Source organism: Trichoplax adhaerens, genomic scaffold, assembly GCF_000150275.1.
Source record: "Trichoplax adhaerens TRIADscaffold_4 genomic scaffold, whole genome shotgun sequence".
Taxonomy (NCBI): domain Eukaryota; kingdom Metazoa; phylum Placozoa; class Uniplacotomia; order Trichoplacea; family Trichoplacidae; genus Trichoplax; species Trichoplax adhaerens.
The window spans coordinates 3,644,044-3,670,243 of record NW_002060946.1 but is presented as its reverse complement, the minus strand read 5'-3'; the positions used below and the strand labels follow the sequence as shown (position 1 = coordinate 3,670,243).

Below are 26,200 nucleotides of genomic sequence, written 5' to 3'. Positions count from 1 at the left end.
ATTTCTAATTTTTAACGAATGATTGATATGGCTGTCCTCATGAACTGTCATTAAAACATTAGCGGTAGAATTCGACTGTTACTGTACTCTAACTGCGTACTGTCATCAGTTGTTCAACTGATAAAACAGAGAAGCACTATCCTGACAGCGATGAAATAACAAAAGTGAAGTAATCCCAAGTCAGTACAAGTAATTAGTGCAGCACAATAGCAGAAGCACCTAAAGGCATTTACGCCTTAAAAGCCGACGGCAACAATCATCCACAATTATTTCCATTGGATTCTACAGCGATTCTACTTCGTTACTAGAAACTGTAAAAAGAATCAATTGAAAAGATTGCAACTACTATTGATGTCAAGATAGAGTAGATTCATTGCAAGATTCAATATTAAAAAAAAAATAAAACAGGATTGCGTCTTTGCATAACTCAATCACTCCACTATGACTATAACTATGAATTAACCTATACAGTACAGTACAGTACAGTACACGGTACTGTAGACTATACAGTAGTAGTTAATAGTATTCACTTAATTAATACTGTAATGTCATGAGTCAACACGCCAAGGGTGAGCATTTCTACGATACTACAGCCTACAACAGAGACGGCGTTACCTTTTAATGAATATAAAAGAGGAACAAAAGATTTGATTGTTTCCTTGAAGACAATAGCAGTCTGTAATCGTTTTGTTCTCTAACAATACAGATATCAAAGTACGATTTCAGAATCAATGGCCGATGAATGCGTGGACAACGCATGGTACTGTACCGTACTGTGCGTGTAGGATGTCAATTGGAGGCGATAGTACAGAACAACATGAAATCGGACGAGTTCAATGAAATGGCCAGATCGATTGGTAGCTTTAGTTTTTTTTTCTCTACCACCCATATTCAGAGGGAATGGTGCAGCAGCAATGATTGTTTTTTGATGGGTTTTAAAAATAATAATCAATTAAATGAATTCAATCAAAAATAAATGGGCAGAGGACTGCTATGGTCGATCTTTCGTCCATGACCGTCGTATTCTACTTTTACTACACCTTCTAGCCGAAATATGTACAACATGTACATTGTGTGTACAGTAATCCGTAATTTGATCGTTGTGAGGATAGATCAATGAATAGACTACCATATGCTGTGCAGATGAACTTTTCATACTTTGACTTGGCCAGAGATTGTATTGATTTATGATCCATTTTATTTTTACTGTCAATATCTAAATGTGCTTTCCAGTGAGTTTATTTTCAAAATTGAACATGAATTACTCTGTACAGCATCTACTAGTGGGTGCTGCGTTTACGTATCCGGCCATAATCTATTTTTTTGTTATTATTGTTTTCAAAATATCAACCACCGCTTTGCCGATCATTCTACGTACGCTAGCATTGGCGATGCACCAGTGTTATTTGGAGTTTGTACAGCACGCCATGGATTGTGCCAACGCAATTACGGTACTACAGTCTAAAGTATGAAGCAAGTCAAAATGGAAAAATGTCAATATTATCCCAAGCTACTTTTTGTTGCTAGTGCTAGCAACAAGCAGCATGCAAGTGTCCAGCCGTTGAAAACAGTACAACTACGCTACCAGCATAGTAACACGCAATCAATGTCCATACACATTCATCAGTGCCATTCTACTATCGTCCAAGATCGACTTTTATCCTTCCACAAGCCATTATTGACCATTTAATTAGTGGCTGTAGTTAGCACTTTGGCACGTTTTTTGATAGTCTTGCCAATCCATCAACAAAGGTTGCAAAATGGGAGGGACCACTATAGTCATCCAAATATCACGTCGGCGATGATTGGTGGAGCGAATGCATGATGCCAATCATCATACATACTAACAATACTTTGACATTCCGGTAATACCGGTTACTCGATCGATTCTCCATACATGTAATCATTTCCCGCCTAGTTAAAAGTTTATTTCCCAAATTACTGCTGTAGCGTGTGTTGTGGCGATAAGTGCGGCCATATCATCGCTGTTTTTCGTCTTCCTTGCAGGTAAGAAAGTAGATAACTAAGTTGATCATTTTCATCTTGAATGTTGTCAACGAGTAGAAGAGTAGGATAGCAAATCGAATTTCAACGTTGGCCTTAAATCATCATCTAGTTTTGCCTAGTCATGCTATCACACGTTGGCAATGATTCCCACTACTATTATAGTATACATCGCATGTTTTATTGTCATTGGTGTGTGCCGTAATTGAATGTGTTTACTCTACTGTGTAGAGAGAGTAGAACAATCATTGACAACTTTATTTTTTGACGGGTCAAATAGTTTGATCAAGTTTTCTCCTTGAAGAAAAAAAAAGCATCATCCATTAGCCATGGCAGAAGAATTTAAAGAAATTGGACCTGGGGTAGAAATTCGTGAACCCACCAAAGAGAAGAAAGATGGAGAAGGAGGAGGACTAAAGCTCAAAAGAGAAGTCGGTCTGATCAGTGGTATCACGCTTATCATTGGTACTATGATCGGATCAGGAATCTTCATTTCACCGAAAGGTGTTCTACTCGGTTCTGGATCCATTGGCTTAACTCTGCTTGTATGGGCTGGTTGCGGTCTCATCGCTCTCGGTGGATCTATTTCCTATGTCGAATTAGGTACTTCTATCCGCATGTCAGGAGCAGAATACGCTTATATCCTGAAAGGGATGGGCGAATTGCCTGCATTTCTTTTCGCTTGGACGTCCGTCATCATCCTCAAGCCATCGTCAGTAGCGGCTATCGCCGTAGCCTTCGCTGAATACGCTACTCAACCTTTCTTTCCTGGCTGCACGCCTCCTGCACCAATTATGAAATTGTTAGCTGTCTTTTGTATCGGTAAGTTAAGGCAACATGAAGTTGCAGTCCACTTATTCTTCTTTTATTTCTACTCATACCCCCCTTCCATTAAAATAAAGATTTACTATTAATGGCTTCAATACAACAAAGGCAATAGACTAACCAATCCCAATTTTGATACTGTAATTACGACTGTCTACAAAACAGGATTATTTGTAACTTGTACATCGAAAAACATTTTCACACGCGATGCCGATTGATGATACTACCTTTCACCATGGTCATGGAATTATTTTCCATGACCTAGAAGAAACTTGACTAAATACGATAGACTTGCCTTAAATCCAGTGCGCGAGCACGCCTCAATGTGCCGTAGGGTATGCTTATGCAGTAGACAGTATTTTGCTGTAAGGACGTTGAAAACTACAATAGTTCAATATCTGTTCGAGGTATCAAGTTAATCCTACGTGTAAGCTGTTATTGTAGCAAACTAAATTGATGAGGAAAGCATCCATTCGGCATGGGTTCCTATGTTGATTATGAATACATCGTAGCGTATTTACACATAGAATCGATTGGCTGACTAGCAGTGTCGTACTGTATGGAGCGGCGTTGGTGCATTTTTTGTTTATATTATGATACTATCGGATGAGAGTATCAACACGCATTCGAGATGTAGTTTACTACATCTTACTATAGTGCGCATGAAATGTTGTGGATAGATACTGTCGAGGTTGAACAATCGTGTATGGCCGCAACGTCGTAAAATGATGATTATAAAAGCATTTGGGTGTTGATTGAATTCCAATTTTGCTCATCTGTGGTTATATTTAATTAATAATTGTACTTTACGGTCGCTGTTGAAGAGGAAAAATAACACGATTGAAATGAGTCCATTTCGTCATACGCTTCTGTAGATGGATGAAATTGCTTTTATTTGTAGTGTTTAGTTGAAAGGTTACTGAGAAAGAAAAGTGCCTTGTTAACGTGTAGCCTATGTGATTTATTGTTAAGCATCGATGCATTTTACTGTCGAATTCAGAAGAGATGGTGAGAAGATTGCAATCGTCATAGATCCAATTGGATCTTGTTGTAATTTTAATGACCGATGCCAATTACGCCCTAGGCGGGATTTTGTTTTGGGAAATGCTTTAAGGCAAGCTGGAAAAGTAAAGAATATCCAATTTCAACATGAACGGTGGAGTTGACCTTTTTCACTATTGTGGTTATACTTACCTGTACTAGAATATTGGTAGTTGGCATGCATTTTTTTTTTTGGAAACCTTAATTAATGAATAACATTGTTTATACCACGGTAGTTTTATGAGTAAACTAATGGTACTCTACTATGCTGCTATTAGTTAAACAATAACATTTCTCCAGCTACAACATCGTATATTTCTTCTGTCAATGGCTCTATTTGGTCATGGTAGTAAGCAATATTAATATGGATTGGAAAAAGGAAGATCTAATGGGAAAATGATTTTAGTAGTTGGTCGAGTGTATTGCATGCAGTCATGATGATAGGCAGAAAACAACACTGTTATACTATATCGGCGTCCATGTACATAGCATCATACGGACGGACGCCATCGAGGACAAGCCAGTATTGCATCATGCATTCCATTCATCTTTGATAAAATGAACTAGTTTGAATAGTTGTGTATAGACGCACAACCCTAGTATGGGTACCGCATTGTACGGCGTTGCCTCATGTTTTCAATGATCACAAGTGGCTACAGTAACCGCCTGTCGTTATGGCGTTGACAAATAAACAGTCATGATTATCTCTTCCTTTTCGCATCCATTTTCTCCTGATAACTGGTAGTCTAGATAGCAGTCATCAAGGAGTCTTGGTGTTATCTTATCCCTCTTTTCAAAAAAAAAAAATCAAAATCAAAATAGGCTCGCTGGAGACCGACGGCAAGCCAGCCAGCCAGCCAGGTGGATAGTAGTTTTCCATATCAGATGGTTTCATCGTTGAATGTTGAATGATAATCGAGTGCAAGATCGATAGCTTACTCAATGGGAAACGAGTGGAAAGAAATAGAGATAGGCAATGAATTTTTTTCCATTTGCATTGAAAGTTTTATGAACAATCAGGCAGGGCAGGGTAGGGTGGTGCAAAAAAAAATGGCTCTGGCAGTCATCCATACACGAAGCTGGACGCTTGCCTACTTGACATACAATAACACTAGGACATTGCAATGGTTTTGGACATGGTATTGAACCAGTCCTCAAATTGAACCATGTGATTGGAAGAGTGCTGATAAGGAAGCACTTAGACACTTGAAGGAAATGGCCATGATGATACAATGTAGATGATCACTAAATATGTTGCAAATTACATGGATAGCAATCTCGTTTTGATTCTTGCAACTGAACTTTTGGGTTATTAGCGCACTTCGAAGAATCACAGTCAGTTACAGATTGTTGGGAAGTACAAATAGTGACCAGAAAATACTTCTACAGTAGATCACTAGGCTACAGGTAGAGTTGAAAAAAAAAGTGACGCTACGTGATCCATTTTTACCGTGGGTTTGGATAGAATGGATCATGAAAAACTTTTACTGTTCTTCTATTTGCTTCCATGACAGTTTTCCGATCAACTACGGATACTCTTGTGTAGTTTTGAAGACATTCACTGTGAATACAAAATGACTATTTATTCTTCACTTCAACAACACTTGGAAGGCAGTTAAGACATTCAAATCGTTCACTAGTATTTCACAAGTGAACGGAATCACAGATTGGATGTAGTGTTGAAACACGCGCTCATGGCAACGACCATAAGCGGATACGACTATTCATATTAAGTGATGTGTTAGTTGACTTTATATAATGGTAGGATTAATATCGTCGCCATCAGTAAAAAAATTCGATGTAGACTACGTGTAGTTTGATTAGAAATAATTTCCACTCAACTTTCACATCTGTCATATATTGCTATCGGTAGTTAATAATGCAAGATGGGATGTCGGCAATATAGAAAGACATGCATAATAGAATGGAAACAAAAACAAATGCTTGCTCTTATTCAATTGATCAAGTTATTAATAAATGAAATTACTTTGTATGAAAAGAAATAAAAAATCCTACATTGGCAAAATTTAAATTCACCATCATATATTCTATCGACAGTGAGAGGTCTTGTCTTGATGGTCTGGTCTCAACAGAGACCGATCTCTATCTTGGCACAGAAATATGTATGCGTTGCCTTTTCACCATAGTTTTATCGCTTTTACATGTGTGTAGACAGGAAATGAATTAATTACTGACTTTTACAATTGCTTCCGTCATTGATATTTAAATGAATTTTGATAAGAAGTCTTTTACAGACTGTTATTTGAAAATTATTAATCTCTATTTTCCTTATTTTTCTATTCGGAAATTTAGCAATTATCCTAGGCGTTAACTGTTACAGTGTTAGATGGGCTACTAAATTGCAGGATATCTTTACGGCTGCTAAACTTGTTGCAGTATTCGGATTAGTTATCATTGGTATTGCTGAACTTGCACGAGGTAAGCTTCTTATTAAATTAAATTGATGTTATTTGCATCTTGTATGCCAATAGTAAGTAGCAATCCACTCGTTAAATTGTTATGTAATCCGATACCGTAAATGAACGATAAACAAATACACTATGGACCTCTGTTATTTACAACAAATCTTTATAGATATCGTACTGTAACCTCGAGTAGCTTTATTGCGATACGTTGAATGTTGTTGATAGAAGTGCCTTTTTTTTGAAGGAAATACTAAAAACTATGCCAACAGTTGGGAAGGCTCTGAAACTAACGTTGGTGTGGTTGCACTGGCTTTTTATCAAGGTTTATGGGCATATGATGGATGGTAAGAATCTGCTCATCGTATCATAATTACAAACCGTTCTTGAAATTAAATATTTTATTCTATCTTTATAGGAATAACCTGAATTTCGCTACCGAAGAAGTTAAGAAGCCAGAAAAGTATGCAGTAGTCCCTTTCTTTTAGTGTCTTTGTTATAATATTATGATATTAAAAAATGATTATTTTCCTTTAGGAACTTGCCTAGAGCTATTTTAATCGGCATACCATTGGTTACCGTTATTTATATCCTAGTTAATATTTGTTACTTCACCGTTCTTACAAGACAAGATATTTTAGATTCTGCAGCCGTTGCCTCGGTATGAATTTCTTAATAAGAATTATAGTAGCTGCTATAAATATGACGTAGAATATTAATAATAGATACGTCTTTCTTTAGACTGTTGCTGCCCGTGTTATTGGAAATGTACCATGGTTGGTTCCCATGTTTGTCGCATTTTCTACCTTTGGTGCCTGTAACGGTAGTGCTTTCGGTGGTTGCAGGTAAAAGAAAGGTTTATATATATTTTTACTAACGTTGGGGTGCAAGTGTATTTTAGTACTAATATTCATTTTTGTATCAATTTTTCGTAATAGACTGAACTTTGTGGCTGCTAGAGAGGGTCATTTACCAAGATTGATGTCTATGATTCATAGAACTAGACTTACTCCTATGCCTGCAATGATCTTCCAGGTAAATGCCGACACAAATCGTTCATTTTGTTACAGCCTTTATTTTTCAAAAGGATTCTTTTTTTTATTTTTGTTAATTCAACGTCAATTTTATTTCCCATTTAGTGTTTCGTTGCGATCTTGTTCCTGATTCCAAGCGACTTTGAAACCCTAATCAATTATTTCAGTTTTGCTGCATGGCTATTTTATGGAGCAACTTTCATAACTTTATTATTACTAAGATGGAAACAACCAGACCTTCATCGACCCTTCAAAGTGCGCATTTTGTAACAACTTCTAGAATTTTAAAATGAATTCATCATGTCCATTAAATATTGTATATAATTTTTTAGGTTTGGATTATTATCCCAATCTTGATGGTTCTAATCTCTGCTTACTTGGTTATTGCTCCTATCGTTCAAGCTCCAACTGACTCGTTAATTGCTGCTGCATTTATTGCTGTTGGAATCCCGTTGTACTTCGTTTTTATCAAAGGATACTATGCACCTCAGTTTATGATAGATGCTACTGGTACGTGTATTTTATAATGAATTTTTTGTTATAATAAAAGTAATTATTAAATAGTATAAATGATTATGATTGTACTAAAGTAGTACTTTCTGTAATAATGTAGAAAGTGCAACGTTGTACTTCCAACGATTATGCCTCCTTGGTGAAACTGAAACCAGTGTAGAAGTTATGGATCACACCAACACCGAAGAGGCATTTTAATGTGATCCATTTAAAGTGATGTTTATATCAATTACGACATCTGAAAGCATTTATTGTATATAACTGGGACGATACTTTGTGCCTTTTGAAGTTTTTGAAAAGGAGAATTTGCAGCAATCGTTATTTTATTCTTGATTGCCGTAGTATTTTTAATGGAATGTTTTTTTTTTTTGGCAAAGACTGTGCTCTGATAATAGTAATTACAATAGCTAAGCATTCCAAGTAATCACTCTATTATCTAATTAACTTTAATCACCTAATAATTCATATTATGGTATATTATAAATCACTTGAATGCATGGTTGACCTCGGTAGCTGTTAGTAATCTAATTTCAAACTTTAATAGTCATTAATCGTTACATTAATATCGATATGTATACTAATATTCCTAACGCATATTCTTGCCGGTAATGTTACCCAATATGTTAATTGTATTTGTTAATATTAAGGTATCTGTTTGAGCGGATGTTTTGTTAATGCTTCGTCGAATTATAAGCAAGACCTCATCATCGAGCTAGTAAAATGTCCAAGAAGTACTATAGATAAGAGTTTAGAAAACATGTTATTTTCCAACGATACTATAAAGTTTGATGAGCATATGAAGAGATGATTGCGTCTTAATTTAAATTTCGAATGTGTCGTATTCTTTCTGATTAAGATTATCTTTATTTATGTGCTCGGAAAGCTGTAGATCGTAGGCGACCATGTATAACCTCTTAACCTTACTGATTCTTGCAATATTAATATATCTCTAATATAAAATGGTTGTGAAAATAGTATTTACTACTGTTGCTATTTAGCGTAACATCATTGTCGATTGTTTTTATCTCGATGAATGGTTTGTGAGATCAAGTTTGGTAAAGTAAGATTTGGATTTTTGGTGATTTGGATGACATTATTTATATTGGGTAATTTAACCAATTTTCAAGCAATTTAACGTAAAAATAATTATTATCAATATAATATCATCGGTTTGGTAAAATTAGCTTTTTTAGCTCATAAACATGTGACGAGATAGACATTGTTCTGCCTGTTACAATAAGACCAGTTATAATTAAATGGACAGTCTATGGTCCAAAATTTACGAATAGAGTAGAAGAAAATTGGTTACAGAAGGGTCATCGGATTATTACTATGTTGTATAGTACTGTACAATTTGACAATAATTAATAGATTTGAGCTAGAGGTGTTGGCAATGTTCTTGCTTGCTAAATTCGTATTTTGTAAGGTTGAACATTTAATAAATGCGCGCATACTGTATTATATGTAAGTACAATGCTAGATTTGCACGCTAGGTAAATATTGCTGAAAAGCAGGAAAGTGTTATACTATACAATAAATAGGCTAAGCTAACCAACCTTAAACCAATTCTGTAGGAAAGTTTCATTGATATTGGTGGGTAATTCAAGAGTGGATTGTAGCAATCTATTCGTGTATGCGTAGTTTTACTTAATGCCGCAAGATGAAACGATCAATTTATAAATTGAGGTAGCTGTAATAGACTTTTATCGTTAGTGTGAAACGATGTAGTTCTTTACATACAGCATCGATCATCAGATCGGTTTATTATATTCGATAATTTCATTATGTCATCAACAAGGATAAGAATCAAATCCATTGCAATTTTTGTAAAAAATGCACCCGCAGTAATATCGTCGTTGATACATTAAACCTTAAAGTAAGTTAGCAGCGCGATTTCGATTACGATATCAGGAAAAGATTTGCATCCAATGCCACTATTCTTTTTACTTACTACGATTATTACTATATAATTAATTATTGATCATATTCTACTTACCACGATGTGCCATAATAATGTAGGCTAAAACACTGCAGTAAATGGGATAAGTTATGTTACTTTACTCTTGCTACTATTTATTGCAACAATTAATGAACGCGTTCTAGCTAGCTATCATTCCATTAGATTAGATGAATCACAAGGATAGGATAAAGGGAATTCCTTATGTCAAACATTGATATGGTTACTATTTACCATAACTGTCATTAAATACTGGTTCATTCCACTTATTCTTTCTGCTCAATTATAAGAGCTAAAATGAAACAGTAAATGAAGTAAATTGTATCAACCATATTCTGCTTACTATCTGCAGTAACTATTATTAAATACTGGCAAATTTCTACTTACTATTCCTGCTAAATCATATGAATTAGAATGAAATAGTAAACGGAGTAAGTTGTATCAAGTATCATTCTGGCAGATTCTGGTAACTATAATTACTATAGTTACTACGTATTTATTATATATTTTACTTATTATTATTCCTGCTAAATTGTATGAGCTTAAATTACATCGTAAACGGATTAAGTTGTATCAAACCTCACTCTGATTTCTATTAACTAGACTATTATTAAATATATTCTATCTTTCATGCTAGATTTCATGAATTTTAAAACGCTATATTAAATGGATTAAATTGTATCAAATATCACTTTGGTTACTATTTACTATGACTATTAATAAATACCGATATATTCTATTTGCTATTCCATTTAGATTACATGAGCTAAAATTAAACAGCCAGCGGAATAATCTGTATCAAATATCATTCTGGTTATTGCTTATTATAAGTATTATTAAATATAGTTTACATACCATTCCTGTTAGACTATACGAGCAAAAATTAAACAGTAAGCGGAGTAGGTTATATCAAATATCACTCTAGTTACTATTTACTATAACTATCACCCCACGTACTCATCACTCCTACTAGATTACAGTATGTGAGCTAAACAGTAAATGGGTTAAGCTGTATCAAGTACACACACTCTTGCTGCTATTTATTAGGATTACTATCTTAAAAGTATTTATCGCATTCTGCCTGTCATAGCTGTTATATAATATGAACTAAATCGCTACAGGGATGGAGTAATGTCATGTTTCTCTACCACGATACTGTAATAGTGACATACGGAAATAGGATTGTCTTAAGGATGATACTCTTCCAGTTACTATTATGATTACTCTCAAGCTATCGACATGATATAAAGTAAAATCTTTACTATTCATCGTCGATATTATTTATTTGTTAGTAATCTTTAAAATATCAAGATCGGTGTATTCTATTCGTGTAGTAAATTTTAACTTCGTACATGGAGTAAGGGTATATAGTGTACACGTAGTATCGTCATTGTCATTATAGTATATGCGAAAAAGAGTTATGTCAATTGCAATCCTTTGCCACTATTCTTTCATTATTAATCCTATTTTAGCCGTCATAAATACTATATTACAGCTTTACATCGAGTAATGTGATTTAAAATTATTGTTTTAGTGATGATAGATCAATCTTATCCATGTCAACTTGACTCTATGGTAGAGCACAATGAATAGGGTAGACGGAACAATAATTTTCTAAATAGTCAACATCTGGTTAATTTTGAAATAACTATGTTGACCTTGTGAATAATTCTAATATTTCCAAGTATTGTTTTATGAAGACAGTGGCTTTGACACCTTGAATTAATATTTATTCACTAAGGATACTACATTGCTGCTGTAGAGGTCATGATTACGAAAGGAAGATAATTTATCTTCAATCTATTACTTATTACGCAACAAACTACTCGTAGACTTACGATATCAAGCCTACCCGATCGATCTTTTTGGAAGTTATTATTTCCTAGAGCTAATTTAACTTGTAGTACAAGATAAAAAAATGAAGCATTGACCACTCTATAGAGCGATCATATATCATAATAACTTGATTGGTTATGATGATGATTGCTTTAAACGGATAAGTTACGGTATTATCGGAACACATTCTTTTGTAGTAAAAGAGCTAATTAATCTCCTGCTGTTGATACATAACTTATTTTTTTATCCTCTGCTTTATATATTATTTGATTTTCATTATAAGATGAGGGATTAAAAGTTGGAATTTTACTTCGTTAATCTTTTAAGTGGTATAGAAATGAATTTAGATCCATTTTGGGGCTTCTTTCGATTTCTGTAAAGCTATAAATCTTCGCATGCTGCCCACGGAAGAGGGCGGAGAGGAAAAATATGAAAAAAAAAATTCCTTTACTCTATTAATCCAGCTGTTTCACACATGAAAATAATCAAGTTGGATTCAATCTCTATGAATATTTATAAAGATCGAGTGACTGTAGTAAAAAATGAAAAATACTTTTTCGATACTATTGCATCGCTACTCAAGCTATATTCTACACTCATGAAGAAACTTGCTTCTGTCCATTTATTGATTGATGAGTTTAATTTACTCTTATTGAAATATTTGTATTTTACTATTGTTTGATTCATCATCAAAATCAATAAATACGATTCCTTCCAATGCGATTGTATCATTTCTTTCAATGATTACCTCGTATAGTATTGTTTTCAACAGGGCCAAGATGGCTAAAAATAATACTCGAAAGACAAAAAAAAATTTTTAATTAATGAGAATGAATTGCTATGATTGTAAGGCATTATCTTGAATATTCATCCATTTTAAACTATGCAATCTTTTCTATCTGAGAACAATAAATGATTTTGCGATACTTCATATTGGATATGGACTATTATAATAAGAAATTAAAAGAAAATTCCAGTTGTCATTTCATAGACGTAGACGATCTTGAGGGGAAGAAAAAAAATTAGAGATTGGTGAATACAGTGTATTGGTCAATCGAATTCCTTTTTGCGGCCATTTATACGTAGATTGGATTTTCTTTTAATTTAGCTGATGAAAAATCTTAGATGATTTCAAAGTCGTTGGACTTATTCTTGGCTTGATATTAACTAAGAAGAAAAGAAAAATTATTACGAGTAGAAATTTTTATTTGGAAGCTACCAAGATAATTCTAAGGTATACTCACTTCTTTGACAACTTACTCGCTATTTCCCTATCTCTAAGTTTAAATTTTTATGAACAAATTGATAAAACATTATTTTATGTCTTGTAAAGATTGATGTAGAAAAGCAACGAGGAATAGATTTAATATGATGGATCTCCTTTCTATTTATAATTTTATCCATACTATCGGCAAAGAGACTGACAGTTATAGCCTTGTTTGATGAACACGTTTTTAAATATTTTCCATAAAGTTGATCAACTTTAATCCTGCTTTTAACTTGTGTAATAGCATATCAATGATGGATTACAGCTTAAAGATTATTTCTCCGTGAATTTATTCTAAATTGATATAGTACTGTTAATTTATGATAGTCAATGATTTAATATTGTCCATTTTTAAGTTGGACAAGTCCATAATAAGATAGAAAGAATAATAGGCAAATAAAATCCAAGCTGGAAATAAACCATTTCTAAATTAGATAATAACAGCTACTTCTAACCATCCATTATGATCGGTCTAGATTACGACTATGGCGACTGAATTTAAAGAAATTGGACCTGGCGTAGAAGTTCACGGCAGGAAGGCATCATTAAATCAAAAGCCACAGCAAGAGGGACTAAAGCTCAAGCGACAAGTCAACTTGATTAGCGGAATTACTTTAATCATTGGTACTATGATTGGTTCAGGAATATTTATATCGCCGAAAGGTGTCTTGCTAGGTTGCGGCTCGATTGGTTTAACTTTATTGGTTTGGACTGGTTGTGGTTTGATTGCTTTAGGTGGCTCCATCAGCTATGTCGAATTAGGCACAATGATTAACATGTCCGGTGCTGAATATGCTTATATTTTGAAAGGCATTGGTGAATTACCGGCATTTCTCTTCGCGTGGACATCCATTATTATTATTAAGCCATCGACAGCATCTGCAATTGCAATGGCCTTTGCCGAATATACAACGCAGCCATTCTTCCCCGGTTGCTCACCGCCTCCATCGATCATGAAACTATTAGCCGCATTTTGTATCGGTAAGGTTAATTTATTACTGATTAATCAAATGCTGTAAAATCCATTGACAATTTCTTGTCAAGTCCACTTCTATTGCGCTTTTTTTTATAACCGTTTGCCTCTTTCAATGAATGACATTGAAGATATTGCATCATTCCTATCCAGTTGATTGTTGTTCGAGAGTTGTATAAAAAAATCAATAATAGGTTTACAAGACCATGAGAGAGCTAGCCAAATTACATATTTTCCTCTATTAGCCTAGAACTAAGTATGTCGTCTAACCATTTGGATTCTTGATCATTCCGGTTTCCTAGTAGTAGTAGTAGTATTTTCATATCAATTTATCAAAAAATTCGTTTTATTCTACTATCCTTAATACATCAAATGAGTAGACAAAGTTTACAGTACAAGAAACGAGTACAGAGAGTTAGTCGGAATAGATCTATCCTATCGAGCCCAAACTTGTTGTGACATGATCTAGATTTATCGCAGTTATAGCTCTAACTATTCTACTGTACACAGCTGAAGGATATCAAATTGATTGATGTTCTAACAGATCGGGATAAACATCTCACTGACAAATGTGACGGAATTCAATGTTTTTATAACATCTGTCTAGCTAATTTTATAGAAATCTTTTAGCATAATAAATATCATGCTAAATTGAGACTCAATGAGGAATAAAAGACTTAGTGGAAAATTTTAGTCGTATGTTACTGGGTATGAAGCAACCAATACAGAAGGTAGAAAGTAAATTATTGCATAATCAGGGACTGACCGACAAAATGGATGCATTCGTTACATCAAAATGAAGCAGACTAGAGAATAGGGGTATTCAGAGGTCAGAAAAAAATTACTACACAATTAAGAATTGCTAATAAAATATAGTACAGTAGATAGTGTATATCTATAACATTATTGAAATAGATTGTGTAGACTAAAAGATAGAAATATTCAGAGATGGGGAAGGAATTGCTTCTACAATTAAGTTGCTGACAAAATGATTATGTCCGTGATATTAACATGGGTACCGGTATGTTGACTGGAAAACAGGAATTAGAAAAGAATTATTGGAGAATCTAGGATTAGTGATAAAATATAATGTAAATATATCTGTAATATTGAAATAGAGCATGAGATTAAAAACAGGAATATTCAGATTAGAAAGGAAATTATTGAATAATCAAAATATTTTACCGACAAAATATAGTATATATCAGGAGTGTTTAAATAAAGCTATTGTCTAGAAAATATAGGAATATTTCAGAAAATTAAAAAGATCATTTTTGTATAGTTAAGAATTCACCGGTGAAATGTAGTAGATATTTCAATAATATTGAAATAGAATATATTGTCTAGAAGGCATTACAATACTTAGAAACTAAAACGGAAATTATTGTTTTAATGAAGAATTCACCGATAAAAATGAATGTATCTGTAACACTGCATTAAAATAGAGTACTGCATATAGACTAAAAAATAGGCGTAGTAAAGCTCTAATTTAATGACATTTTAGCGCCTAGTAGTCAATGTTTAGCATCGAATGCCGCATGTAGGCTAAAAAGCAGCTGTAGTAAAGCTCTAATTTAATGACATTTTAACGTCTGGTAGGAAGTATTCAAGATCGAATAAAAACTATTTCGGCGTTTGGTCTATTTCAACATTATGATCGATATCCATGTTATCGCCTAGTTTTTGATCAAAGCAATTTCTTCTCTCGCTTTCACACCTTTACAATTAAATATGGGTACCCAACATCCAATAGAAAAGGATTAAAATTGGCTACTTCAATCATAAATCCATTTCTGTATTATATTTACTATAGTCTGTCCATTTTATCGCTTAATTATTGATTATCATTTCCTCTAGCTCTCCTAGTTTCAATATTAGTGTTAAGTGGTCCCGATAAACGCTCACTTAGTAACCACATAACTTAAGATTCTACTACTCTTCTGTACTCATTTATTAGCACTAAAATGGTACATTTATTTGTCACTTATCCGATAGTCAGTGATTGTGATTTTCTCTCCAATATTCATATAATTCAACACTATACCTGTCAAATATAGAATAAAATTTACTATTCATTTTTGTTTCGTTTATTTCAAAATTATTTTAGTACGTCAATTTTTGTTACTTCATTATGAAGTATAATTTCTTTTCTCACTTTTATTGTTAGATACAGTCTCTAGGGTCTGTTAAGAACTTCAACTTTGCAATGATATAAATTAAAATTTTAGTATTCGTCCTTTAAGCCTATTTTAGCAAAATAAGAAGTTCTTTTTTATTATCTTGTTGTTGTTAAATCCTTTCCGCTTCGAATTGACAACGGTTACCAACTCTATGTGGAAAGTTTATAAAATTTTCAACTCTAACCCTTTTTTAAACCTATTTCAGCTATTTTACTGCTCCCTTTAGATTTATCAGCGTCTGTTTTATTACTTACTGGTTTAAATTTTTTCTTCGATACTGTACTTATGAAACGTTCTAATCTTACATTAAAATAGCTTATATTAGCTATTGAATATAAGGGGTTTAAAGGCTAGATATATCACGGCTTTTAGACCGAGCAGTATGAGTAGTTCATCGTTAGTATCAAATTTGATTTATTTCATCACGATTACTATTAATTTTTTCGTCATATTTTATTATTCCCGTATAGCTATATTATAGCTTAATTCCTGGCTGTAATTTCCAGAAACTATCTACCTGCTACATAGCTGAATACCTTATTTAGCCATGAAAATAGTTTACATTGGCTTTTGAACATCCGACGTTAAAGATCAAGATTTAGCTAAATTTATTATCCCATTTTCTTTAGTAGTACTATTGGCCTTGATTAGGCTTGACCTAGAATTTCTAGATTACTTGTTAGAACTCTTCATACCATAATACTGAATGCACGGTGAGAAGCTTCTTTTGTAATAGTCAATTCGCTATTAGCTTTCTTTATTGCTACTTTTTCCGAGTTAGCAAAATCTGAAATCTCTGAACTATAGTTTAAATCCACGAAAATATTGATAGTTTGATAAAATTAATCAAAATTTATTCTCAGATTTCCTGAGGGTAATAATCTACCGCCGGCCTTAATTAGTTTGATAGTCTTGCAGAAATATTCTTTTTTGTATCATAGGGCTTTCTTAATACAATGATCTACTGCTTACATGCATAGGAGAGATTTCTGCGATTTAAATCTTAAAAAGAATTTACATTAGGCTTAAACAATTCGATAGAGAATAAGGAAAGTACGGTGGCATATTGTACATTGACAGTCCATAGTCGATTTTTTTATTTATATTCTGGAATTATGCTAGTCTTGTAGCTACTCTATATTTTATTTATAAACATGGAAAATCTGCTATTTATAAATCAATAATTATAGCAGTTACTCTACTGTAAGCTCATTTCTTGTTATTACTCTTACCAGAGTGTTACAATGACAGAATATTTACTACATTTATCATCTTTTATCTTGCAATCAGATGTTCAATTATATAGGACATATACTCGTATTACATGATCGTAAAGTTAGCCATGCAACCTTTGTTTATTAAATATCCTTACAATATCCTCTGCAGTTAAAACCGGGAGTAATTATGTTATTCGTAAACAACAGTTGCAAGTAAACTAAAATCTATAACAGTATGTAGTTTTCTTTACTACCGTGTTTACTTAGATTTTAGTTTATGAATAATTTCTAAATATCCTTAGTGGGTAGCCAAGCGAGGGGCGTAGTAATTGTTTTATTCCGTTTTACATGTTGATGAATATGTAAACAGTGTTTATCATTACCAATTAATTTCACTACACCTTTTATCATCCAAGAAAGTAATTTAATAGGTTATTCAAAATTGAATTGATATTAAAGGAAGGGTTTTAAGGCACACAAAGTCAATAAGTACTTTACTACCAGTACCACTAAGCATTATCTTGTTCTATCATGATTGCTGTTATCATTCGACTGCTTATCTAATACTATCTAATTTTGCTATTGTATTTATTATGTACTGTACCATCTTATCATCATCATGACAAAGCAAAAATTTTCTCATATTAACCTACCATGAGATATTATAGTATTAAAAATTAATACTACGATAATTATCGAATCATTTTATTGACATGCAACCTTGGATAGATTCTCCCCTTAGTAGAATAGCCAGCAAGTTTTCACTTATTAAAATTCTTACATTCGGGAGAATATTTTGATTGCGATGATAGACATTCACTCTTCATCTGATATAGAGGTATTTCCAGTGCCAATTTGTATTCTTGATCGTTGGATCAGTGCATGACAAATTAATTTATAAAATTAAAATTAAAAGACTCATCCGATAATATTCAATCAATAAATATTAGAAGTGATTCGATTAGGTTTGTACTTTACAGTATAAATATATCTTCTACTATCGGTACCGTAACTAGGTTAAGAAAAAATTTTAGCGATTGATGAGTTTAAAGGCGCTCAGAATTAATTTTAAAGCTAAATAGAGTTTAAAATACATACTATACGACTATTGAGCTATAATGAATGAATCAGTAATCTATAGCTTAAAGTTCTTTTCTCTATTAAATGTAGCTTAATTGAATTAAAATGCCATATATTGCTGTGATGAGTAAAGAAATATTCAAAATCAATTTAAAGCTGAAAGGGAATTTGAAATACTTCCAGTAAACAAAATGTGGTTCTTTATGATCTTTTAATCAATCTATTCAATAAAATTAAAGATTTAGCCCATAGGAACAAGCAGTCTATAAGCCATATGCAAACTGATTAAAGTTATAAATTGATCATTTATGTAACATTTCCCTACAAAGTTGATGTAGTAAATTTAGAATTTTGTCGGCACGACCGGCATAAAAGTATTTGAAATCGATTGATCGTAAACGCTATACCGATCCTAAGCTCAAAGATATTTACAAATAGGACCGAATCCACAGTATAAAATATTGAAATTCATCACTCTATCAATCCTATATTATTCATAAAGAACTGTTTATTATATAATAAATAAATAATTGATGTTTTACTTATCAATATGCGGGTAGCTATAAGATCGTTGAAAAGGTCTTTCCGTAACTGTTTAAGCGTATAAGTAGAGCAGTGTCGATGGTTAACAATTTATCATGCTTTTTTATATATATATATAATCCTCTACATTGTATGACTTATTTTTATTAATTGTAAAAAATATCCCCTTACGTATACGTAATTCTTCTTTTGTTCTTGTATCATAACTATAATTATAGAAGAAAATTGATTAACAAAGTTGTTTAAGTAGTCGAAATTTATAATATATGAAGAAATTCTGTGACCTAGTTATAATTCTTTAATGAGCATTCATTTTTCTATGCAATATTAATATTTAATTTACTTTCTAGAATAACATGCAATAATTGTACACAGAAAGTCAATAAAATAAACCCTTTGTATAGTACCTAAGGGATAAAGTGGCTGCTTAAATGATCAGTTGTGGATTTTTAATCTTAACTTCATGATCTCACTTTATAGCTACCATTGCGTTCATCAATTGCTATAGTGTTAAATGGGCAACGAAATTGCAGGATATTTTTACCGTTGCCAAGCTGATTGCCGTATTTGGGTTAATTATTATTGGATTTGTGGAATTGGGGCGAGGTAAATATATTATAGCTATAAATTTGGCTTACAAAGTTGCTACTAATTCTCACCTCCGAAATATAAGTACGGTGCAACATTCTTCCTCGTTGTAAATTAAAAAGTAATAAATATAAATATTGGATTAATATCACCAGAACTGATAAAGAATTGAAATAAAATATCTATATCTATCAAGTTACAACTAATTATCGAAATGATGAAGGTGTATTGAATCGCCTCTTAAAATTAATATAGGGAGAGTACAAAATTTTCAAAGCAGCTGGGAAGGTACCGAGACTAATGCAGCCGTTGTTGCTCTTGCATTTTATCAGGGATTATGGGCCTACGATGGCTGGTATGTTTAAAATAAAATTTATTAATTTGCCATTAATACGTGATTGTATGAAATTTCATTTGGTATTATGTTGATCTTAGGAATAACTTAAATTTTGCTATCGAAGAGCTAAAACAACCGCAAAGGTAAGAACATGTTGAATTTATCATTGATATTTTTTCATTTTTCTTATCAAAATAGGTATTAACATTTTTATGGTAGCGAAGTAATAGAATAACTTAAAATAGCAAATGATGACATTTATATTGATCCAATGGTAAGCTTTACCACTATGATGATTGATGTATTCCTACTTAAATTTATAAACTAATAGAAATCTTCCTCGTGCGGCCTTGATTGGTATCCCTCTTGTAACGGTTATTTATATCACCGTTAACGTTACTTATTTTACTGTTTTAACAAGACAAGAGATTCTAGAATCGGCTGCAGTTGCATCGGTTAGTACATAATAATATTGCCGTCAGTTATCAAGGATATTATTTTTAATTTATACTTTCTTTACTATCGATTCTAGTCTGTTGCTGATCGAATTATTGGCCAGGTACCTTGGCTAGTACCCATGTTTGTTGCATTCTCAACATTTGGTGCATGTAATGGAAGTTCTTTTGGGGCAGCCAGGTATATGGATACTTTTCTTAAGATTGATTATTATATGCATACGACAAGCGATAATATTTTAATAAAACTCTATTCTATCTATCGTCGATTAAATTCTCTATTAATCGATAAGTATTTTTGGAATCTATTTGTATAGATTGAATTTCGTTGCTGCTCGTCGAGGTCATTTGCCTAAAGTGCTATCTATGATTCAAAGAGATAGATTAACTCCAATGCCTGCAATAATCTTCCAAGTAAATTAGCAGCTTTTTTCTCTATTTATCGCTGCTGCACCTAAGCGACTCCAAATGATTAAATCAATTGCTTATTTTTATTTATAATAGGCCTTCATATCCATCATATTATTGATTCCAAACGATTTCAATTCCCTAATCAATTATTTCAGTTTTTCTGCATGGCTATTTTATGGCACCACGTTTGTAAGCTTAATCGTCTTGCGTCGACGAATGCCTGATGCAGATCGTCCATTTAAAGTTAGTTAACGATAGTGTAGCCATAGGAGGAATAATCTCATCAATTTTTGTCAATTCATCGATAATGACTTTACTTTATAAGAAAGAAAATGCTGGTGAGCTTGTTAGCTCTCTACTTAGAGTATCATCGCGGTCGTGCTTTCGAAATGTAATAATATTCTGTGCTAATATATGAATTAATTGTCTTTCTAAAAGGTTTTTATAATAATTCCAATGATAATGGTTGGAATCGCTTGCTATTTGGTTATTGCTCCTATTGTTCAAGCCCCTGTTGAAGCTTTAATTGCCAGCATATTTATTATAGCTGGAATTCCAGTTTATTATGCTTTTATTCGTGGATACTTTAAACCGAAAGTTTTGGTCGAGTATTCAGGTACTGATGGACTAACTACATTAGCTTCTTTATCTCTAGAACGTTTAGCTTATTTAATCCAGTTGTATAGGGTTATATTGATTAAGTGAAGATATTTGATATGATTTTGCTTTTAGAGCTTAATGTTTAAATTTAAATTTTTTAAATTGATTTTATATCTTATTTACATATTTTTTAGACCGATTTACACTTCTAGTGCAGAAATTATGCATCATTGGGGAATCTGCAGCGTTCGAAGGCGGTGAAAAGTGAAATGTCGTAATAACTACTTTCGTTAACAGGACGTAGAGGATTATATGTGTTTTTAGTAAATGTTGATCGTCTTTGTTAGCTTTTAAAACGAGTTAGTATTGTAGTCGTAGGATTGTTAGATAAATACTTAGTCATTTATAATATATGAAGATAGCAATAGGTTAGAAGCAGGAATTAATTGCATTGATAGAAAGGTATAAGGAAAATTTCGATTGCAATCGTAAAACCAATTACGATTGTTGTGTATTGCTTTCTATGTTAAAATTTGTGGTGGCATGGGAAGTGATATATATATTAAAGATAATTTTTAGTGCTTAATAATGGTCAATTTTTCTGTGTTAAAAGAAGAATTCAAACGATTGACATAAATTATTATAAATATAATATAATAGATTTCATTATGACTTATTGGAATAAATAAGTTTTTAATCTAATTAAAGTAATGATGATATTCATTTTAATTCATATGAATCACTATGAAGTACTCGGTGGTAGCCATATTACATGGCAGGGATAGCAAATTACTACAATTTTAATATCTTTATCGTATTCTCTTATCGAGCTAAAAATTCGAAAACATAGCTAAGATTATGTTGCTATAATTTGTAGAATAACACAAGTTTTAACGGTAAACGATAAATATTGCATTAGATCTAGCGTATTGTAATCGCATATCAGTTTATGATGATTTATCATCGCAGTGATGGCAATTTTTATAAGAAAATTGTTCTCTGTAATTGGTATGTAAATATCTTGCTTTATATATTGCATCATCCTGATTTTTCAGTTAGATGCTAATCTTGAGTTTTTATGATAGCATCTATTATGCAATAAAATAGATAAGGTATTATAGGGTACTTGTGGATAAAATTTATTGCCAAATATAAATTGTTGAGTCACTGAATAAAATCGCATACGATAATATGACTTGCAGCATAGATAATATTGTATCTTGTAAATTAATTTAATTCGTTTTTTCTTATAAAGTTTAATTAAAGCTAACATGTAAAACAATTGAAGCTATGTTAAAGCAAAGGCGCATATATAATTACTAGATGTAGGAGGGATTGATCAATCATCCTTGATTGATACTTTATTTTCAGTAACAACAATAAAGTCTACAATTTCTAAAACTGTCGCTGCTAATTAGCTTACTGTGAGTCATGCAATAATATATGCAAAAGGCCATTAATTTTAATTCAGTAATGGAAATTAAACTATGGTGACTTCCTGGAATAGAATAGTAGATTAAGAACAATATATGATATATTGTAAAAAAAGCATACAGAAAATTTGGTATGGACATTATCAACTTTCGCAACAAGTAGCCAAGTATTTTTTAACATTGCAATTAATAATCTTAGTTGATGTAATCGACTCATAATGAACATCAACTCTCCTCTTTTGCTGTATCGACTTCATTAAGTAGGCGCTGTACTCGTTCCTATAAACAGAAATTATAATCTTGATATTGCGGTAATTTTACGATTACTTAAGAAGTTATTGCGAATTCCTTAAACTTTACGTACAGATAAGGCTTGTTGTTTTGAGTCCCTTTTCTTTTGTCCTTTTGAGATTGGTCCTGGTCGGCCATCTAATGTTGCATGATGGTAAGAATGTATAAGAACCAGGATTATTAAATAGATTAAAAGCTTCCCAATTTTACGGTATTATCGTTAAACAGTAGCTTTAATAAAATCGTCCTTATGATAGTGTAGTTGTGTGTATAACGTATATAAGTATTAGCAATAAGTATAGTACACGTATGGATAGATTGGTTGTTTAATCTACAGCTCAATGTGATTTCTTGTTTCGGATATTGATTCTGGTAATTGTATAAAATTCGCAGTATTAGATTGATTTTTGTGAAAGTAAGTCTATTTTACCTGCATAAGACCAGTCCGGTAATTCCGTTAACGGACCGTATTCGTTGCCACTTCGAGGAAGATTTCGTCTATGGTTTAATGAAACAAATTGTATGCTAAGTGGATTCCGGATGTTCCACATGGATCTCTCTACCATTTTTCATTTTATTTACTATAATTTAGGTGTAATAACGATAATATGATTGAATCAGAAATTACAAACCTAATTCGCCATTTTTCTCCAGCGCTGTGACATGATGTTGTGGATAGCATTCGAAATCGCTGCAATACTGGGAGCGAAATTCTAACAGTTTGCATGGCTTCGATGTAAGGTGATTCCTAGTTAAAAGTTACATGGTTAACAATTCGCTTTTATATTGATAGATTCCCTAGCGTACATCATTTCAGAGTATCGATAATATTTATGCCAGCATAAAAGGATAAGCTGATTATGACATGGTTAACAGTTCACTTTTACATCAATATATTCCAAGGCGTGCATCGTTTCAGAGTATCGGTAACATTTATGCCAGCATAAAAGGATAAGCTGATTATGACATGGATAATAACTCGCTTTTATATTGATATATTTGATGGCATGCATCATTTCAGAATATCAGTAATATTTATGCCAGCATCAAAGTAATAGGATCGTATCTATACTATTCGATGGGTTATGATCGATTATGGCATTATTTTAACATTTGTAACTGTAGGAACATTATAAGAGTGTAGTTATTGCATCATTTCAGAATACGGATAACATGCGTATACCAGTATGGAAGTCATAGGAGAGTTGAATTAATAGATTTTATTGCTGTAAGGGAGTGTTTAGTAATATGTCTGGATAGGACTAAAACGGAGCTTGTTTTCTTTCTCCTTAGCAAAATAATCTTCTAATTTATGTGTACTCTTCATTCGGACTTTAGCCGTAACAGATCGATATCGCAGTGATAACATGGTTATACGCGCGCGTATCTGCATAGGATTGGATGAGCTATGATAGAGCGTTCTAATAGTTGTATAAGTATTGGATATTATGGCGTTGGATAATGGAGACGCGTTTTTAAAACACTTACATTTGCTACAACTATAGCAATATGAATCGTTTCAATATATTGATAATATGCATGTCAGTATTGGAATAGCAGCATTTGATCGTGTCTTTATACCATTGATGCGATTGTGTATAACTGTAGTAACATCACTACTGCATCGTGTAGAACCTTTTTCGAAATATTGGTAATACGTATGTATGTTAGCATCAAAGTAGTTGCCTTGAAAGTATCTTTATGATATTTAATGAGTTACGATTGAGGGCTTGTAATGATTATACGAGCACCGGGATATTCTAGCGTTTGATGATGGAGTCAATAAGGATTGCAGATGCATTGATGTACAGCTGTAGCAACATGATTGAATCATTTCAAAATATTGATGATGATATGCATGTCAGTATTGCAGTAACAGCATTGATTGTGTCTTTATATCATTCTGTAGGTTATAGTCGAACATTTCTAATTTGTTGTATAGCTTGGCAATATTAGCATTTGATGATTGGATCTACGGAGATTCTTGATGCATTCGTATATAACTGTAGAATCTTTTCAAAATATTAGCAATATGTATGTCAGCATCGAAGTAGTTGCCTTGAATGTATCTTTATGACATTCAATGAGTTACGATTGAGGGCTTGTAATGATTGTACGAGCATTGGGATATTCTAGCGTTTGATGATGGAGTCTATAAGGATTGTAGATGCATTGATGTACATTGTAATAGCTGTAGCAACATGATTGAATCATTTCAAAATATTGATGATGATATGCATGTCAGTATTGCAGTAACAGCATTGATTGTGTTTTTATACCATTCCGTGAGCTATGGTCGAGTATTTCTAATTTGTTATACTGTACTGTATAAGCATCGGGTATTAGCGTTTACTGATCAGGCACGGTATATGCGAGCTCCTGTTGCATTGGTGTATCAATATGGCTTCTGCATCGCTACTGAATCATTTCAAAAATATTGGCAATATGGACATCAACGTCGAAACAACAATACCGAATGTATTCTGATTGCTAAGCTACCATGGAGGTCTAATATGGACGTCAACATGGAAACAACAATACTGATTGTATCCTTATGGCCTTCCTTAAGTTACAGTATAATCCAGCCTATGTAATTTATTGTACAAGGCTGTAAAGTGTGATTAGCTATGCAACGAAGGATCTGACGCTACCCTAGCATACCTAAAATTTCGATCAGGATATCCTTATGGCCTTCCTTAACTTACAGTATAATCCAGCATATGTAATTTATTGTGCAAGGCTGTAAAATGTGATTAGCCTTGCAACGAAGGATCTTACGCTACCCTAGAATACCTAAAATTTCGATCAACGACTGCTGCAGGATATCCTTATGCCCTTCCTTAACTTACAGTATAATCCAGTATATGTCAATTTATTGTGCAAGCCTGTAAAATGTGATTAGCCTTGCAACGAAGGATCTTACGCTACCCTAGCATACCTAAAATTGCGATCAGGATATCCTTATACCCTTCTTTAACTTACAGTATAATCCAACATATGTAATTTGCTGTGCAAGCCCTGTGAAATGTGATTAGCCTTGCGACGAAGGATCTTGCACTACTCTAGCATACCTAAAATTACGATCAATGACTGCTGCAGGATATCCTTATACCCTTCCTTAACTTACAGTATAATCCAGCATATGTAATTTATTGTGCAAGCCTGTAAAATGTGATTAGCCTTGCCACGAAG

General features: G+C 32.9%; 2 protein-coding genes across 2 annotated transcripts; both read left to right on the top strand.

The window, feature by feature from the left end:
* The first annotated feature begins 2,317 nt into the window (after positions 1–2,317).
* On the top strand, positions 2,318–8,073 carry TRIADDRAFT_35818 (expressed hypothetical protein). Its single transcript, XM_002111948.1, has 10 exons — positions 2,318–2,826; positions 6,184–6,309; positions 6,541–6,640; positions 6,712–6,756; positions 6,831–6,954; positions 7,035–7,138; positions 7,232–7,328; positions 7,433–7,582; positions 7,660–7,837; positions 7,941–8,073. Exons 1-10 carry the CDS (start codon positions 2,334–2,336, stop codon positions 8,036–8,038), a joined length of 1,515 nt encoding a protein of 504 aa, XP_002111984.1. The 5' UTR covers positions 2,318–2,333; the 3' UTR covers positions 8,039–8,073.
* Positions 8,074–13,385: 5,312 nt separating this feature from the next.
* TRIADDRAFT_23991 (uncharacterized protein) lies at positions 13,386–21,389 on the top strand (the record flags this gene model as incomplete). Its single annotated transcript, XM_002111947.1, has 9 exons — positions 13,386–13,881; positions 19,374–19,499; positions 19,737–19,836; positions 19,917–19,961; positions 20,150–20,273; positions 20,351–20,454; positions 20,591–20,687; positions 20,778–20,927; positions 21,123–21,389. The coding sequence occupies 9 exons, from the start codon at positions 13,386–13,388 to the stop codon at positions 21,387–21,389; spliced, it is 1,509 nt and encodes a 502-aa protein (XP_002111983.1).
* Between the last annotated feature and the right edge of the window lie 4,811 nt (positions 21,390–26,200).

What these genes read in the sequence shown, in the direction of transcription:
- TRIADDRAFT_35818 (XM_002111948.1), top strand. Translation starts at nt 2,334, where the DNA reads ATGGCAGAAGAATTTAAAGAAATTGGACCTGGGGTAGAAATTCGTGAA. An exon ending in TTATGGGCATATGATGGATG is followed by an intron (nt 6,641 to 6,711) that starts GTAAGAATCTGC and finishes CTATCTTTATAG; the next exon opens with GAATAACCTGAATTTCGCTA. An exon ending in ACCTTCATCGACCCTTCAAA is followed by an intron (nt 7,583 to 7,659) that starts GTGCGCATTTTG and finishes ATAATTTTTTAG; the next exon opens with GTTTGGATTATTATCCCAAT.